This window comes from Salvia hispanica, chromosome 4 (assembly GCF_023119035.1).
Source record: "Salvia hispanica cultivar TCC Black 2014 chromosome 4, UniMelb_Shisp_WGS_1.0, whole genome shotgun sequence".
Lineage (NCBI taxonomy): Eukaryota > Viridiplantae > Streptophyta > Magnoliopsida > Lamiales > Lamiaceae > Salvia > Salvia hispanica.
The window spans coordinates 4,605,010-4,619,975 of NC_062968.1; the positions used below are offsets into that span (position 1 = coordinate 4,605,010).

General features: G+C 34.1%; 2 protein-coding genes and 1 long non-coding RNA gene across 4 annotated transcripts; 2 read left to right on the forward strand and 1 right to left on the reverse strand.

The window, feature by feature from the left end:
- The first annotated feature begins 7,077 nt into the window (after positions 1-7,077).
- On the forward strand, positions 7,078-9,140 carry LOC125223240 (methionine gamma-lyase). The gene is made up of 2 exons (XM_048126291.1): positions 7,078-7,879; positions 8,485-9,140. Exons 1-2 carry the CDS (start codon positions 7,147-7,149, stop codon positions 9,054-9,056), a joined length of 1,305 nt encoding a protein of 434 aa, XP_047982248.1. The 5' UTR covers positions 7,078-7,146; the 3' UTR covers positions 9,057-9,140.
- A 1,223-nt stretch (positions 9,141-10,363) lies between these two features.
- On the forward strand, positions 10,364-14,966 carry LOC125222385. Of its 2 annotated transcripts, XR_007176549.1 has the most exons (5): positions 10,364-10,635; positions 10,834-11,775; positions 13,484-14,009; positions 14,183-14,243; positions 14,597-14,966. It is a non-coding gene; the product is annotated as an uncharacterized LOC125222385 (long non-coding RNA). The 2 variants fall into 2 exon arrangements; XR_007176548.1 differs by having other exon boundaries at positions 10,365-10,635; positions 13,484-14,243.
- On the reverse strand, positions 13,899-14,851 carry LOC125222384 (homeobox-leucine zipper protein ATHB-12-like). The gene is made up of 2 exons (XM_048124951.1): positions 14,549-14,851; positions 13,899-14,405 (listed from the first exon to the last, which is right to left on the reverse strand). The coding sequence occupies exons 1-2, from the start codon at positions 14,849-14,851 to the stop codon at positions 14,106-14,108; spliced, it is 603 nt and encodes a 200-aa protein (XP_047980908.1). The 3' UTR covers positions 13,899-14,105.

Consider the following 14,966-nt stretch of genomic DNA (forward strand, 5'->3'; position numbering starts at 1 on the left):
ATGGAGAGAGAAAATATAATTTTTATATTCATGTGAGAGAGAACTTTTTCCAAAAATGGAAATGTGACATCTTTTGTGGGACAAACTAAAAAGGAAAGTGTGTCAACTTCTCTGGGACGGAGGGAGTATTAATTAAATTATAGTTAAGAAGTTAAATTACATTTAGTTATAATAAAAATATAATTTATTAATTTTAGAAAATAAATCGGATAAATCGGATAATTCGGGTATACCCGATCGGATATCGGATAACCCGATACCCGATAATCCAAAATTCTCACTACCCGATCCCGATCCGATACCCGAAAAATCGGGTTTCGGGTATCCAATTATCCGACTTTTTCGGGTTTGGATATCGGGTATTGGATACCCGATATCCATTTTGACAGGCCTACAAATAAGATTAGTTTGTACTATCAAGATCTTGGATATTCCAAAATTCCGGTCTAAGTGCTTAGACACACATATTAATGCATAAATGTTTACCCAAATGAATCTTAATCCAGTGATACTTTGGTAATCAATAAAGGATCGAACATGTAAGGACAATTTTAGTTTGATAAGCCAAAACGACGATTAAAATGAAACTAATTAATTGAAAATCCAAAATTCAAAACTCAATTGTAGAATTCACATAATGGAAAGTAATAACAATACTGTCATCCTATACGAATCTTATTTAGTTAGAATATATTCTAATTGATCCGACTCACAAAAACAATTTAAATTCTAGCATTTTTTTTAATATTATAAATTCTGTATTACTTTTGACAAATAATGTCAAGTGAAAAAATATTATTGTGACCATCAAAGCAGAAAAAAAACATCTGGTAAATTGCACTAATTTGTTTCTCCAATCAAAATTAAATCAAAAATTACTTTGGACACACATGTATTAATTATTTATGCTCTATTCACCTCACTTAGGAAAGTGGAGGTTCTCTTGTGTGGCTTCACGAACACAATTAATTTAAATACAAATAGCCATAGCTAATATCTAGAAAATTGTAATGAATTTATTTTTATTTGCCATTACTTATTGCCATATATATGGAGCTAAATAAAATAAGCATACGACAATAGTTCACCTCTCTTATGCCTCGCAATATTCCCTATGCGCATTTTTCTGTTCAATAAAAAAAAAAAATCATCTGTGACCAAATTACATAAACAGGCCTGATTCTCATGCGGTTTTGGTTACTTTTGCAATGGTTTTGTTGGCTTTTCCCAAAGTGATTCTTTGAATGTTGCAGTTAAGTTTACAATGTTTTTGGTGACTTTTGACCAAAAGTCGTAACTATGAATTCCAAAGACCATATTATGCAATCCGCATAGATAATTAAATCATTTAATGCAATAAAATATTAGGGAAAGTAAATATTCATATATCTATCAAGTGACCTGAGCCGATACAACTTAGTTGATCCCATGCCTGACCCACCAGAGGAACGAAGCAGGGCTCAAACCGCTCTAATGCCGATGGACATAGGAAACAACGTTCAAAAAAAAAAGTCAAACAAGGATAAAGAAACAAAGCATCTTAAGCCAAAATAAACAAACTAATCAAGAGACGATAGAAAGACGATAGAAAGAAGATCAAGATGTGCTCCCTCCAAACAAAACAAGAAAACAAAAGTAAAACACTCGTCAACAAAAACCACCATGCAATAACTCACCAAGAAGTAAGGCGAGCTACATGCACCTTTGTGTTCACCAATAGGAAGATAATCGCTTCTTCGATTATGTTCCGCCCATCTCCTAACTTTAAGCAAGCCTTCAAACATTTGTCCCGGTGAAAAGGAAAATTTTGCACACCATCCTTTAGTTCATAATCCTAACCTTCAGCAAAAGAGTTTCTTCTCAATTTTCTAATTTAATTCCATCTTTTAAAAACTTACTTTGTTTCTGAACTACTAGTAACTAGATATAGGACCATGGGATCACATATAATTAAAAACTTCAAATTTCAAACCAAATCTCGTTAATTTTTAACCTAATTAGCATGTTGGACTAATCCAAAACTCAAACATTTAAAATTATAATTTAAAATTTCTAATCCAATAAAGTATACTAGTAGCAAATAAAACTGCTCAATGAACCTATCCGATTAAACATGCCTAATTTTTTCTACAACTACTCGTTTCGCCATTATGATAAGGACGTGACTTGATCATTCTTAATTCTTGTTTATATAGCAAAATTTGTTTTGTCTACTTAAAAAATATCGTTGCCTCAACATAAGGTCAGAAATAATTGAGCATAGAAAGATGGGTTTTTGCGCGTCATTCATACATATGGATAGCGGATCTCATTTAAGTTATAAACCTCTCATCCTCCACGTCTAAATTAGTCGACGAAATACTTTGTTATAATCTTATCATGTTACAATTTCTTTTCTTTATTATTTCAAATTGAAACGCATTTTGTTAGGTAGTAAGCGTGAGCTAATACAATAATCGCTTCGTACTCCGTAAATATAAAAATTGGTTGCTAAAAAAGTAGAAAAAGTCACTGATCATTGTATGATTTTACTTTTACTATTTCAAGTGTGAATTAAGTTTAATTAACGAATTTGAGGCTATTTACTCATGCATTCGAGGCTATTTAATCTAAATCAATAAATAATTTTGTAATACTATTTTTTGCATATTTATAATTTATTTTTGAATTAATTCAAAAGAAACGAATAAATGAAATTTAAATAACATAAAATTACTTTGTGCTCGATAATGTGTGTTCGGTAAAGTCTATTTTTCGTAGTGTCTTAAGCAGTTACTTTCATACTTTATTTAAACTATATTGCATCTGATCAAACAAATTTGGAATTATATATGTATGTGGAAAAATGGATAAAACGTGAGACATCTGGTCCTATGGTGTAGGAACTAAGAACTAAGAACTCATCTCAACCACTGAACCATGATATTTTGATTTTTGATGATTTAATTTAAATAATTTTATCCAAAAAAGTGGTGGTAGTATTTTTATTATATTATCTCCAATCTATCTATGCCGAGTGTTTTTGTCGTTATGAGATTTTAAGTTTTTGGAAAATGAACGATATTAATTGATTTTATATTTCCAATTGATATGTTTGCCGACAAGTAATTAATATTTAAAAGTTTCTAGCTAATAATGCATACTGAAGTTTTATGATAAATTACTTTTATTTTCTACGAACTTATGGTCGATTTATTTTGATATCTACCTAGGAGCTTATAGTTAAGCTAATAGCACTATGTTATTTTTTTACTCCTTCCTTCCGTATATAAAAATAGTATTTTTTTCATTTTAGTCTATTCCATTATAATATTCAATTTCTATTTTTGCCAAGTATTTTCTCTCTTATAAAGTGGATTATATTTCTAATTAACAATATTTCAATCACTTTTCATTTTTAGATCTCTCATACTTTACCAATTTCGCATTATAACATGTGTCATTCCCAAAGTCTCTATTTTATAGACGGAGGGAGTATTATATATCACTAAATATGTTAATCCCTTTTTCATCTGTGGTCTTATAAGGGATACTTGATGTGCCCCTATGGCTGAAAAATTATTTACTGATCGGCATATAGTAATATTTTGCATATGAAAAACATCACATATGAATTATTGATCACAGTCAGTTTAACTTTCGAAATTATAAATGGGGGCGATGAAAACTCTATTTTGATTTTCAGGGCCATATGCCTTTGAGAAATTATTAATGAGACCGATGAAATATACTCCTTATAAGGATCTGAGAAAGTTTAAGGAGTAATACGGAAAAATACATTCTTAGGTCCTTATACTTTAGTCAAAATGTTCATTAGGTCCATGTATAATTTTTTCGTTTTAATAGGTCCTTATACTTTTCACAGTATTTTTATCAGGTCCTCATACAATTTTTCGTTTTAATAGGTCCTTATACTTTTATCATAACTTACATTAGGTTCTTGTTCAATCTTTTATTTTAGAGACTTTTTTACATTTATCTTGGATAATAATCTAAATTTAATTAAATTTAATGAACTTTTTAATATTCCATTATTTAACTTAGCATAGTCTATAAAGATAATATCATCTTGTTATCCAATAATCTCAATAAGTTGTAGAGAATAATAAAAAGATTAACCGTGATGATTGAAGATTAAAATCGAAGTTTTTTTTTAGAATAACTATCCGAATTTTCAATTGATTATTTATAGTTATATTGAAAGATGTGTTTCCCTGAATATTTATAATCATAAGATAAGTTATATAATAAAATTAAAAGGTTCATTAAATTTAATTAAATATAAATTATTATTTAAGATAAAAGTAGAAGATTATTTAAAATAAAAAATTGTATAAGGACCTAATAAAAGTTATAATTAAAGTATAAGTACCTACCAAAACGAAAAAATTGTACAAGGATGTGATGAAATTTATGAGAAAGGTATAAGGACCTATTAAAATGAAAAAATTGTACGAAGATCTAATGAACATTTTGATTAAAGTATAAGGACCTAAGAATGTGTTTTGCCCATATAATACTATAACGAACAATTTTTTACTCAACGTGTAAAGGGAAATTGTAATATAGAATTACGATGAATTCCGCTTGATAAAGTTTCCGTTTAATATATGAGATAATGTGATTGAATTGAAAATTTGAAAATTATAAATAATTTATAAAATTAAATTAATTGTGCATCTCGCATTGGGCATTGATTAAATATACTACCCCTACTTTTTTTTACAAGACACCTGATTTTTCTCGTTGCTATTAAAACTAGTTTGGATAAGCAAATTTTTGCACTTAATAATAACAGAGGGATCGACGTGGAACATGATCCAATATGCACAAATATTAATACTATTTTATTGTTTCATCGAAAGTTCCTGACAATATTTTTTTAGAAGATAATAGTGAACATGCAAATTTGTTTCCTATACGTCATTTTGTTGAAGAAAACGTTTGCAAGGACGACAAGTCCAAACCTATATATTACCCTGCTTTGAAAAATGCTATACTAACAAACTACATATCTCAACACTATTCATTTTGTCAGCTTCCATCAAATTTTTTGAATTGATCATTTGTGGATGTGGATATATGTGCGTGTGTACTGAATATAAGCTATACTAGCTAATTTTAAGTTTGTTTGATTCCGAACGCTGTAATATAAATGGGCATTAACTGTATTAGTTTCCTTTCTTAATCGCACTATAATGCCCACTAAATCCTCCATCCTAATCTAATTTCAAACCAATGAGAAAGGCAAATTTTGGCCAACCTAGTATATGTAATTTGGTTTAGAGTAGTTTGACAAATATACTCCATAAAAGATGGATTGCACGTAATAATCTTTGAACATTTAAGAGTTCGATCAACAATTATTAATTTCTCGTCAAATTGAAATTCATGAGCTTTAGTCATGAACTCAGAAGTAGAAAAATCATCCATTCTTAGTTAAATGGTAAAATGTTTGATTTCTATTTTATGTATAAAAGAACCTTAAATTTTTGCATCAGTTATTCTATTTTTTGAGGTGTTTATGAATCAGCAGAATGAAAAGCCTCGAATCCGTATCTAGATATACTTTATTATAACCATAAAAAAAAAAATTAAAAGGCCTTTTTTCCTTTGTCCGCCCATAACCTACATCTCACCCATTGGCCATTACAATTTACACACTACCTAAATCTCTGAATTTATGTTTGTGGATATAAGGATATTCGATAAGAGGGTGTTGAACTGTTAGTTTGGCAAACGGATAGAGATGACAATCTTTATTCACGTCTGCTTATCCTTAGTGGGCCCAGAGATGTAAGCAGCCGTACAAATAGTGTAGCACATTTTTATTTTGATTGCAAGTGTGATGTGTCCTACTAAATCATGCATTCCTTTCAATTCATTCATTCTATTAACACATTTTTTGGGTTGCATTTCAATTCTTACAATCATTTGATGCCAAGTTCGAAATTGCCAACTAATATCAAACAAAACTTGGGTATTTTCGTTATAAATACATCACGTGTTACAATATTGATTTTCTTAAATTAAGAAACTGTTTATCTATTTATAAAGAAAAAGAAGTCACGTAACATCAATTGGATTTAAATCTGGTGTCCTTCTCATCTGGAATTTTCCATGTTATGAACGTTCAACGCATCCTAAATCTCCAACTTCACAATTTTACAACTTTTCCATAAAACGAGCCGATTATTCTTTTATATCAAAATCAAATATAAAATCAATCTTTGACGGTGTGATGATATTTTCTAATGATTTAATTTTATTATTTGTTGACATTTTGTAACAGTTTAGATTATAATTTGAAGTTTCTATAAAATTTAGAGTTTGCATTTATTACATCCCAATAAATTATTAAGTAATAAAATTTTAAAAAGTGTAGGAGAATATAAATTTCTTTATAAAATCAAGTAATGGATAATAATTTTAAAACCTAACTCCAAATGTTCGAGTCAGCCCGACGGATCAATCGACTAAAAGTTGATGATGAAAACAAACATGTGTAGGATCATATATATAAGCATTTAAAAATTTAAAAATATATAAATTCTACTGCATAAAATTCAAATTTTAAAATACTACAAAATTTTTAGTACTATCATAGTATAAATTTAATGCAAATATAGATATACAATTACGGCCTTTTTTTTTTTAATATTTATTTATTTTACTTTAAATTTTAATGAAGTGTCAAATTAATTGCTAAACAAGTGAAAAGAATAGTCAATATTCCCTTCATCCACCAAACGTTATCCATTTTTGTCATTTTGATCCGTCAACAAAATATTGTCTATTTTCTTTTTTTTTTTTTTTTTTTGGGATGTGAACCCTACTTTACATTAACTCATTATACTCACATTCCATTATAAAACTAATACTCTATATATAAAAATGGAACAAACGATTCCACTAATTTTTTTCAGAATTTTGAGCTGAATTTGCTTCCCTTATTAAGTAGTTATACTATTCTATACAATCTGAATAAATAAAATCTTAAGAAATAGGAGTGCTACAAAATTTATCGAAAATGAATGAATCTGGACGCTCCTCCCTCTCGATAAATAGAGACACCATTCCACAACTCTCTCACCAAACCCCAAAGCCTTCACATTCCAATCTCTCCCCAAAATCAATATTCCCAAAATGGCCACCCTCATGCCTACCAAGAAACGCCCCATCTCCTCCTCCTCCTCCGCCTCCAAGAAGCACCACCCCCACGCCGAGGACCCCGCCGCGGCCCTGGCCAACGCCCGCCACGAGTTCGGCGAGCACGGAGGCGTGAACATGTCGATCGAGGCCTCCGCCACCTTCACCGTGATGGAGCCCGAGACCATGCGCCGCATGTTCTCCGGCGAGCTCGGCCCCGACCGCGACTTCTTCATCTACAGCCGCCACTTCAACCCCACGGTCCTCGGCCTCGGCCGCCTCATGGCCGCCATGGAGGGCACCGAGGCCGCCTACTGCACCGCCTCCGGCATGTCCGCCGTCTCCTCCGTCCTCCTCCAGCTCTGCAGCGCCGGCGGCCACGTCGTCGCCTCCCGCACCCTCTACGGCGGCACCCACACCCTCCTCGCCCACTTCCTCCCCCGCACCTCCAACATTACCACCTCCTTCGTCGACATCCGCGACCACCACGCCGTCGACCGGGCCATGCTCCGCGGCACCACTAATGTCCTCTACTTCGAGACCATGTCTAATCCTACGCTCACTGTCGCTAACGTGCCCGAGCTCTGCAGGATGGCGCACGATAAGGGCATCACCGTCGTCGTCGACAACACCTTCTCGCCCATGGTCGTCTCCCCGGCCCGCCTCGGCGCCGACGTCGTTTTGCATAGTATGTCCAAGTTCATTAGCGGTGGCGCCGATTTAATCGCGGGTACATTTCTTCCCCTTAATTAATTGCGTATATTATTTCGTTTTCTCCTCATTAATTAATATAAGTATGTCAATTCAAATACTTAATTGTCGATATACTATTACATTTTCTGGTATGTGCGAACCAAGGCTAAATTAGGCGAGGCATGTTAGGTGTTTGTAACACTCACTCCACCCTAATTAGATCGTATTTGATGTGACAGCTAACGTTTTATATATATGGATACGATATAATATGATTCTTTATAACTTGCTTCCATCATCACTCGTGATCCTTGTATTTTTTTGGCTTTGTGGGGCTCATCTCTGCTTTCTTGATAAGCTTACATGCTATGTGTGGAATTTTTATTTGATTTTGGGAAAGCGTTTGTCCTAAAGTTGATGGCACTGATTCATGGGCACCTTGTGACATGATGATGAATAAACGACAAAATAAAATAAGCAACTTAAAAGAAGAAAAAAAGAAGGCACTGCACCACTTTTGTCCATGAATTGTGTGTTTGTGTCGAATCATAATGCTATCCATCCATTTAGCTAGTGATATTGAATTATTGAGGGCCGTGGCATAATTTGAGCTAATAAAAATAAAACACTGGATTGGAACAGGGGCAGTGTGTGGGCCAGCCAGCTTAGTGAACTCAATGATGGACACTCTCCAAGGGAGCCTGATGCTGCTGGGGCCCACGATGAACCCGAAAGTGGCGTCCGAGCTGGCGGGGAGGCTCCCTCACCTAGGGCTAAGGATGAAGGAGCACTCCAACCGCGCCCTCGTGTATGCCACGAGGATGCGGAAGGCGGGACTAAAGGTCATCTACCCGGGGCTGGAGGACCACCCGGACCATGCCACGCTTAAGTCCATGGCAATTAAGGAGTATGGGTACGGAGGGCTCCTATGCGTGGACATGGAGACGGAGGAGAGGGCAAACCGGTTAATGAACCTGCTACAAAATTGCAGCCAGTTCGGGCTAATGGCGGTGAGCTTGGGATACTACGAGACTCTCATGTCCTGCTCGGGGAGCAGCACGAGCAGCGAGCTGAGCCAGGAGGAGAAGGAGTTGGCCGGGATCTCGCCCGGGCTTGTTAGGATGTCGATTGGGTTCAATGGCACGTTGGAACAGAAGTGGAGCCAATTCGAGAAGGCTTTGTCTAGAATGCAGGATCCAAAATTTGTTCAATAAGGTGTAGGCCATGGGGGTGTGGGTATTATGTAATGTAATCTAATGGGAGTAATATCTTTTCTATTGTTTATTGTTTTTCTTTAATCATTGTGCCTATTTTTAGTTTGTTTGCACTTCACATGTAATTACTAACAAATAAAGCAAAATGGTTGGCCTAATTAATCCGATCTCACTGGAGAAATAGTAACAAAGCACAAGAATCAGATGGTAATATAGGCTTGACAGCTTATGAAAGTACTCCATATCTGTATAAAACACTTTGTTAAACTAATTAAATGTGTAGCGGTAGTAAATCTGTACCTCTATTAATATACATATCTCAAGATAAAAATAAAACAGTTGGCCATTATTTCTGAATTGAGGTTACTCTATCTTTCTTATGAACAGTTAAAACAATTATAATTGACCTCCTACTTGCCCTTATCAGATTCTATTCTAAAATTAAATGTTTGAAAGTGTTAAAACTATTTTCTCCTCCATTCATTTTTTTGTTTTCAGGAAAAGTTTGCATCAGCCATCATGTATTTAGGCCATGTAGTGAAGCCCAAATTAGAACAGTGGACCTGTTTTGTAAGAAACAAACAAATTAGAAATTATGTACTACAAAAATAGATTACCTTACTCCACCATCAATAGTCATATTTTTATCATTCAGAAGTTTACTAAAATTAGGTATCTTCTATTTTTAGTACAGTAAATTATTGCAATCTCTTTCATAATTTTATGACCTTTCAATACTTCAATTGGAACATTGCTTTTCAATTGTATGCAATTCTAACACCCTATATTTTTTCCAACAAAATTTATTTGCTAGATGATGTAGTAGTAGAGAAAATTCGAAAAAAGATTAATTTTGCCGACCTTTCAAAATTAGGGATTAATTTCGTTGATCTTTCAAAATATGGGTCCGAGGCATGCGAATTTTTCGGAATAAGGGATTTTTGATTTTTTATGCATTTTCTCTTTTTTTAATGATTATTTGGTTCCTAACATTTATTAATTAACCAAATTACCCTCCATATTTTAACACAATTTATAAAAAACAATCCAACAGCCCAAAAATCGAGGGATAATTTGGTTAATTAATAAATGTTAGGAACCAAATAATCATTAAAAAGAAGAGAAAATGCATAAAAAATCGAAAATCCCTTATTCCGAAAAATTCGCATACCTCGGACCCATATTTTGAAAGGTTAGCGAAATTAATCCCTCATTTCGAAAGGTTAGCGAAATTAATCATTTTTTTCCGAATTTTCTCGTAGTAGTAGTACTAGTTTTTTTTTTAAGATAATAGTAATTCTATAGATAACTTGAATTTGCAATTTTGGAATAAAAGTACTCCACCATCTAAGCTGAATTTCAATTTTCAGTTGTATGATTAAATGTGCCGAGAATCCTTTTATGATAGGTAGTCACCAGATCGGACTGAAATTCATACTATTAAGGCCGTCGTCAAACCAGCGACGCCTCGCCGGAGGAACTCCTCACCCATCAGCGCCGACAATACCGTCGATCCTAACCACCACTTAGCTCAAGCGATTATCTCGATCAATAGAACCCTAGGACTTATGCAGTACATGTACCTCACCGTTTCATCTTTCTTATTCATAATTGTCAATTTTCACTTTCTGGTTTATGTTCCTGTTTCTAGAATTGAAGCCTCATATATTCAACTTATAGGTCCTTTATGGATGTCTCATGGATTCTGATTTTACAAATTTGCTGTTTAGTTTGTTTCGCTAGTGATTATACTTAATTGAATAGTAATTTGGTATAGGAGCTGGACAATATAAGGAAACTGGTGACCTAGGCAAGGTTCAGGTGTCAATGGACTGATGGAGCTCCTAGAGTAAGTTTAGAAAAAAAGGCTTATGTCTTGAATGGATTCATTGTGAACTGCCACTAATGTATTTAAGCCCATTTATTTTGACTACTGAGATTTCACTAATGCCATACAAACTTGGTACTTATGTTTGATTTATCAAACTGTTACCACATCAATTCAGAATTTGTTCCAGAAAGGGAACACCTAGTTTGATCAGAGTTGATGAATGCAGGTGAATATACATTTCCAGTAGTAGTCACCAGCTGATGCAAATAGCTTACTATCAGAGCTTTCAAGTTTATCTGCCAATAACCAAAGTGACTTTGGTCCATATTTTTGTTTATGAATCCATTAGCACAACTGCCTCGCCTTTCCTTTTGGTTGGTTGGTTAACTTTACGTCTCTGACTTTGGAGCATATAATGGATTTCAGATTGTTGCCTTTCCACTTTCCAGTATATGTGAATCTAAGGTTTTAGATTATGCTAGCCCCTTTAATTCTAAACTTTTCTTATAGACTTGGACTGATGATGAAAAGTAGAACTGGATGTTTTTGAAATTTTTTAAAGTAACAATGATAGAAGTTGTTTTCTACTACTCCATTTCTTACTTTCTTCTGAATAACAAGGATAAAGTTGATATTTCATTATTTCTGTTTTATAATATTTCAGCATTTCTCTCCTCTGCATCTTTAACTTTCTTAGATTACCAATATATTCCGCATTAAATGGAGAAGGTTTTTCCATCTTGCTGTCTTATATCTGAACTAATTAGTTCCATCACTTTTGTTCTCTTTTTTCAATCGGAGTTTATAAATGGACCTGACTGAGGAACTGGATTAGGTATTTCATGATGAGGATGAAGCTTACAGGGTGATACTTCTGCATCTGCAGCAGTGAGTTATTTAGTCATATTTCTTGATTTCTTCTCATGTCTCCTCATTATTTGTTCAGTAGTTTAATGTTCTAAGAACATCTCTTTCTTTTATTAGTGGAGTAATATGTTAAATAATACGTACTAGCTTTTAGAATTTCTGAATGTTGAAGATCTTGCAATATTTGCATTGAAACTTTTGAAAAAGTTAGGCAGAACTATGATACATAGATAGAACAACTATTTAAATGATGTTTTAGTAAGAATGCTATTGGCAGCTCATCACTGATGGGATTTTGATATTCAAGATTGCCAAGTAAAATGCCAAAGCTTCTACACATAAATATATTTTCTGTGTTCTACATGTAAATATAAAAGTCTTCTATGCTTTCATTTCTATTGAAACAAGTTTGAATCCTTTGGATACCTTATTTCCATAAAAGTCTTGTCTGTTGAGTGCTATATATGAATAGTAATCTTTTTATGATAAGAAAATGATAATTTTTTGTCTAAAGTTGGTAAGCTTCAGGCTAGATCCAATCCACTGTAAGATACCGAACACAAGGTGGATAAAATTTATGAAACAATTTAGAGTTTCTGGATTCTTTCAAATTTTGGAAAGCTTTCAGTCATTTATGTTTTATAAGTTCTGTATAGTTTGAAATACAGAAGCCAAAACTTGTAACTAGACGTTGCTTCCTAGTACTCGTGCAAGCTCATTTTATTTTCCCCAAACCTCTGACAAAAATATGTAGTTTTAGTACTTTAGAAAATCTTTTCAATAAACAAATTGCACCCTGTTATATAAATTTTAGTAGATGTTTGGTGTTTCATGTTTGAGTTCTCACCACGCTATGTTCGATATCCTACAAGGTAAATGGTTTGATAATGTTTCAGTCCATTTTCTGTTTTATTTTTTATTTATTGCTACAATATTGGTATAAAAACCATGTGATGAAGTACATGGACAATACTTTGAGCGAATATGAATCTAAAACCAATAAACCCTATGAGGATTAGATAGCATATAGTAATACTTTTGCTGGAGTTTTCACTCCACAGATAAATGACTATGTAGTATGTCACACAATTTTATTTTGGGGACTAAACATGTTAAGTTAAAGGTATAGCCCTATTTTACCATATTGCGACCTTATAAACGTTTAATATCCATTTTTTTTCTTCCGAGCAAAATGAAGTAATGAGCTAGTATAAAGTTTAAAGTTTAATATCCATTTTTTTTTTCTTCTGAGCAAAATGAAGTAATGAGCTAGCTTCATCACCAACTTCTAGACATGCCTGGATCCCTGACTCCATATTTCTCTAAGTAGAATTTAAGTCAAATTAATGATCTCTGCATGGGGTTGGGGGACTGTAGGAGATGTGGTGCAAAGACATTCACAATTATTTTACCGAGCATATCATTGAGGTTCCTTATGTTTACCTCTTCCAACTAAAGAGCTATGGTCATCTTGGCAGCACTTCAATGTTACCAGAACCTCTCTTTACCATATACAGCAAAAGGTGGTTTGCAATATTTTGCGTTAAAAATGTGTGCGCTATATAATTTTGTATATGACATGCTTAAGTAATGCATGCTGGTAGAAATTATACAGAGTTCTGAGTGGACTTGTGAATTCTATAGTATACCAAAGACGTAAGCATACTTATTTCGATGGAGGACTTGCCTTTGCCATTTTCTGAGGAATGATCTCTTATCAATGTATTAGGTTGATTCTCTAGTTTGTTAGACCAGATTCACCATCCCTGGCGGCTTACTTATATAGAGGAGGTCCTGATAGATGGTTAATTCTATCTAACATTAAAAACATCTTTATCATGACCCACACGAAGGCAAACTATTTAGTATATGTTGTAATAACTATATTCAGACGTGCGTCTATTGCAGTGAATGATATAGATTAGTGAAACGAATCACATGTTTTAATGCAAACAATCGTTTTGCTGCCTTTGTTTCACTAGATTTTGTTTCTGTGTGTAATTAAGCCCCATTTATGGTTGTCCTATACTTTCCAATGTTATATAGCAGCTTGTATTTCTACCTGCTGCATATGTTTCTTTTTCTGTTGGACTTACTGCTTTTTTTACTTAAGGAACAGAATGTCATGCTTTAAAAGCAACACGTGGCTAAGTCTGGATTCTGCCTTATGATCACGAACATCCATCTCAAGAATTTGAGATGGCTTTCACAGGGTTCATACAGCAAACATAAATCAAAATTGGAAGAAGTATACAGTATGGTTTATGTAACCTAGTTCTAAATACTCTGCTCTCTAATCTATCACACGTATCTTCACTCTATATCGTAATCACTCTATATCGTAAATCACTCTAGAAGTCCCACCACTGTGCATTACCGCCAGTATTATCAAGAAAATTACAAGACTCAAAGCTACATCCATTTTCAGGTGATGCTAAGGAACTTTCAGCAATCTGAGCTATATTCAGAACGTCTGCCTCCTCCTCCAGGTAATCTACTCTCCCGTTCAGTTCCTCGCAGGATGGCATGCATAGCTCATTTCCTTTAATGTCTAGTAGCAATCTCGGGATCTCAGTAGCTCCTAATTTGATTTGATTCTTTTCATTCTCCTCGCAATCTTTGTTATCCGCCATCTTTCTGAGTTTCTGCACCTGTGAATTGAGAAAAGCTTAGTGCTTGCTTAAACTAATATTTGAAGGACTAGACGATCGGAAACGCCTGAAACTGATCAATCTATCTAAGCTATCACTAATGTCTAACAGTAAACTGACTAGTAACTAGAACACCGTCAGACCTGGGTAAGCAATGCTTGATTCTCTTTCCTCAATGCGTCAAACTGTAGAGCTAAGTCGTCGTAGTTGGACTTGAGCACGCTGTATTCCTGCTCGATTTGCTTGGACTTTGATCTAGCCCTCTTGTTCTGGAACCATATGGCAATTTGTCGCGGCTGCAGGCCAAGCTGGCTAGCTAGGTGTTGCTTGAGGTGTAGCTCCGGTCTAGCCTCGGTCTCGAAGGTGGTCTCCAGTGACTTGATTTGGTCATCGCTAAATCTTTTTCTCCTGGAGTTTTTGGAGGTCTTCTTAATATTGATAGACATTCTTTTTAAGACGTTGGGAAAGCTTTGATTGTTGTCGCTTATTTATTTGGCTCGTAGAGCCACTGTGGATGCATCTTTAACGTCAAATAAAACTAAACGTGTATGTCTTGATATA

What these genes read in the sequence shown, in the direction of transcription:
- LOC125223240 (XM_048126291.1), top strand. Translation starts at nt 7,147, where the DNA reads ATGGCCACCCTCATGCCTACCAAGAAACGCCCCATCTCCTCCTCCTCC. An exon ending in TGGCGCCGATTTAATCGCGG is followed by an intron (nt 7,880 to 8,484) that starts GTACATTTCTTC and finishes GGATTGGAACAG; the next exon opens with GGGCAGTGTGTGGGCCAGCC.
- LOC125222384 (XM_048124951.1), bottom strand. Translation starts at nt 14,851, where the DNA reads ATGTCTATCAATATTAAGAAGACCTCCAAAAACTCCAGGAGAAAAAGA. An exon ending in ATCAAGCATTGCTTACCCAG is followed by an intron (nt 14,406 to 14,548) that starts GTCTGACGGTGT and finishes CTCAATTCACAG; the next exon opens with GTGCAGAAACTCAGAAAGAT.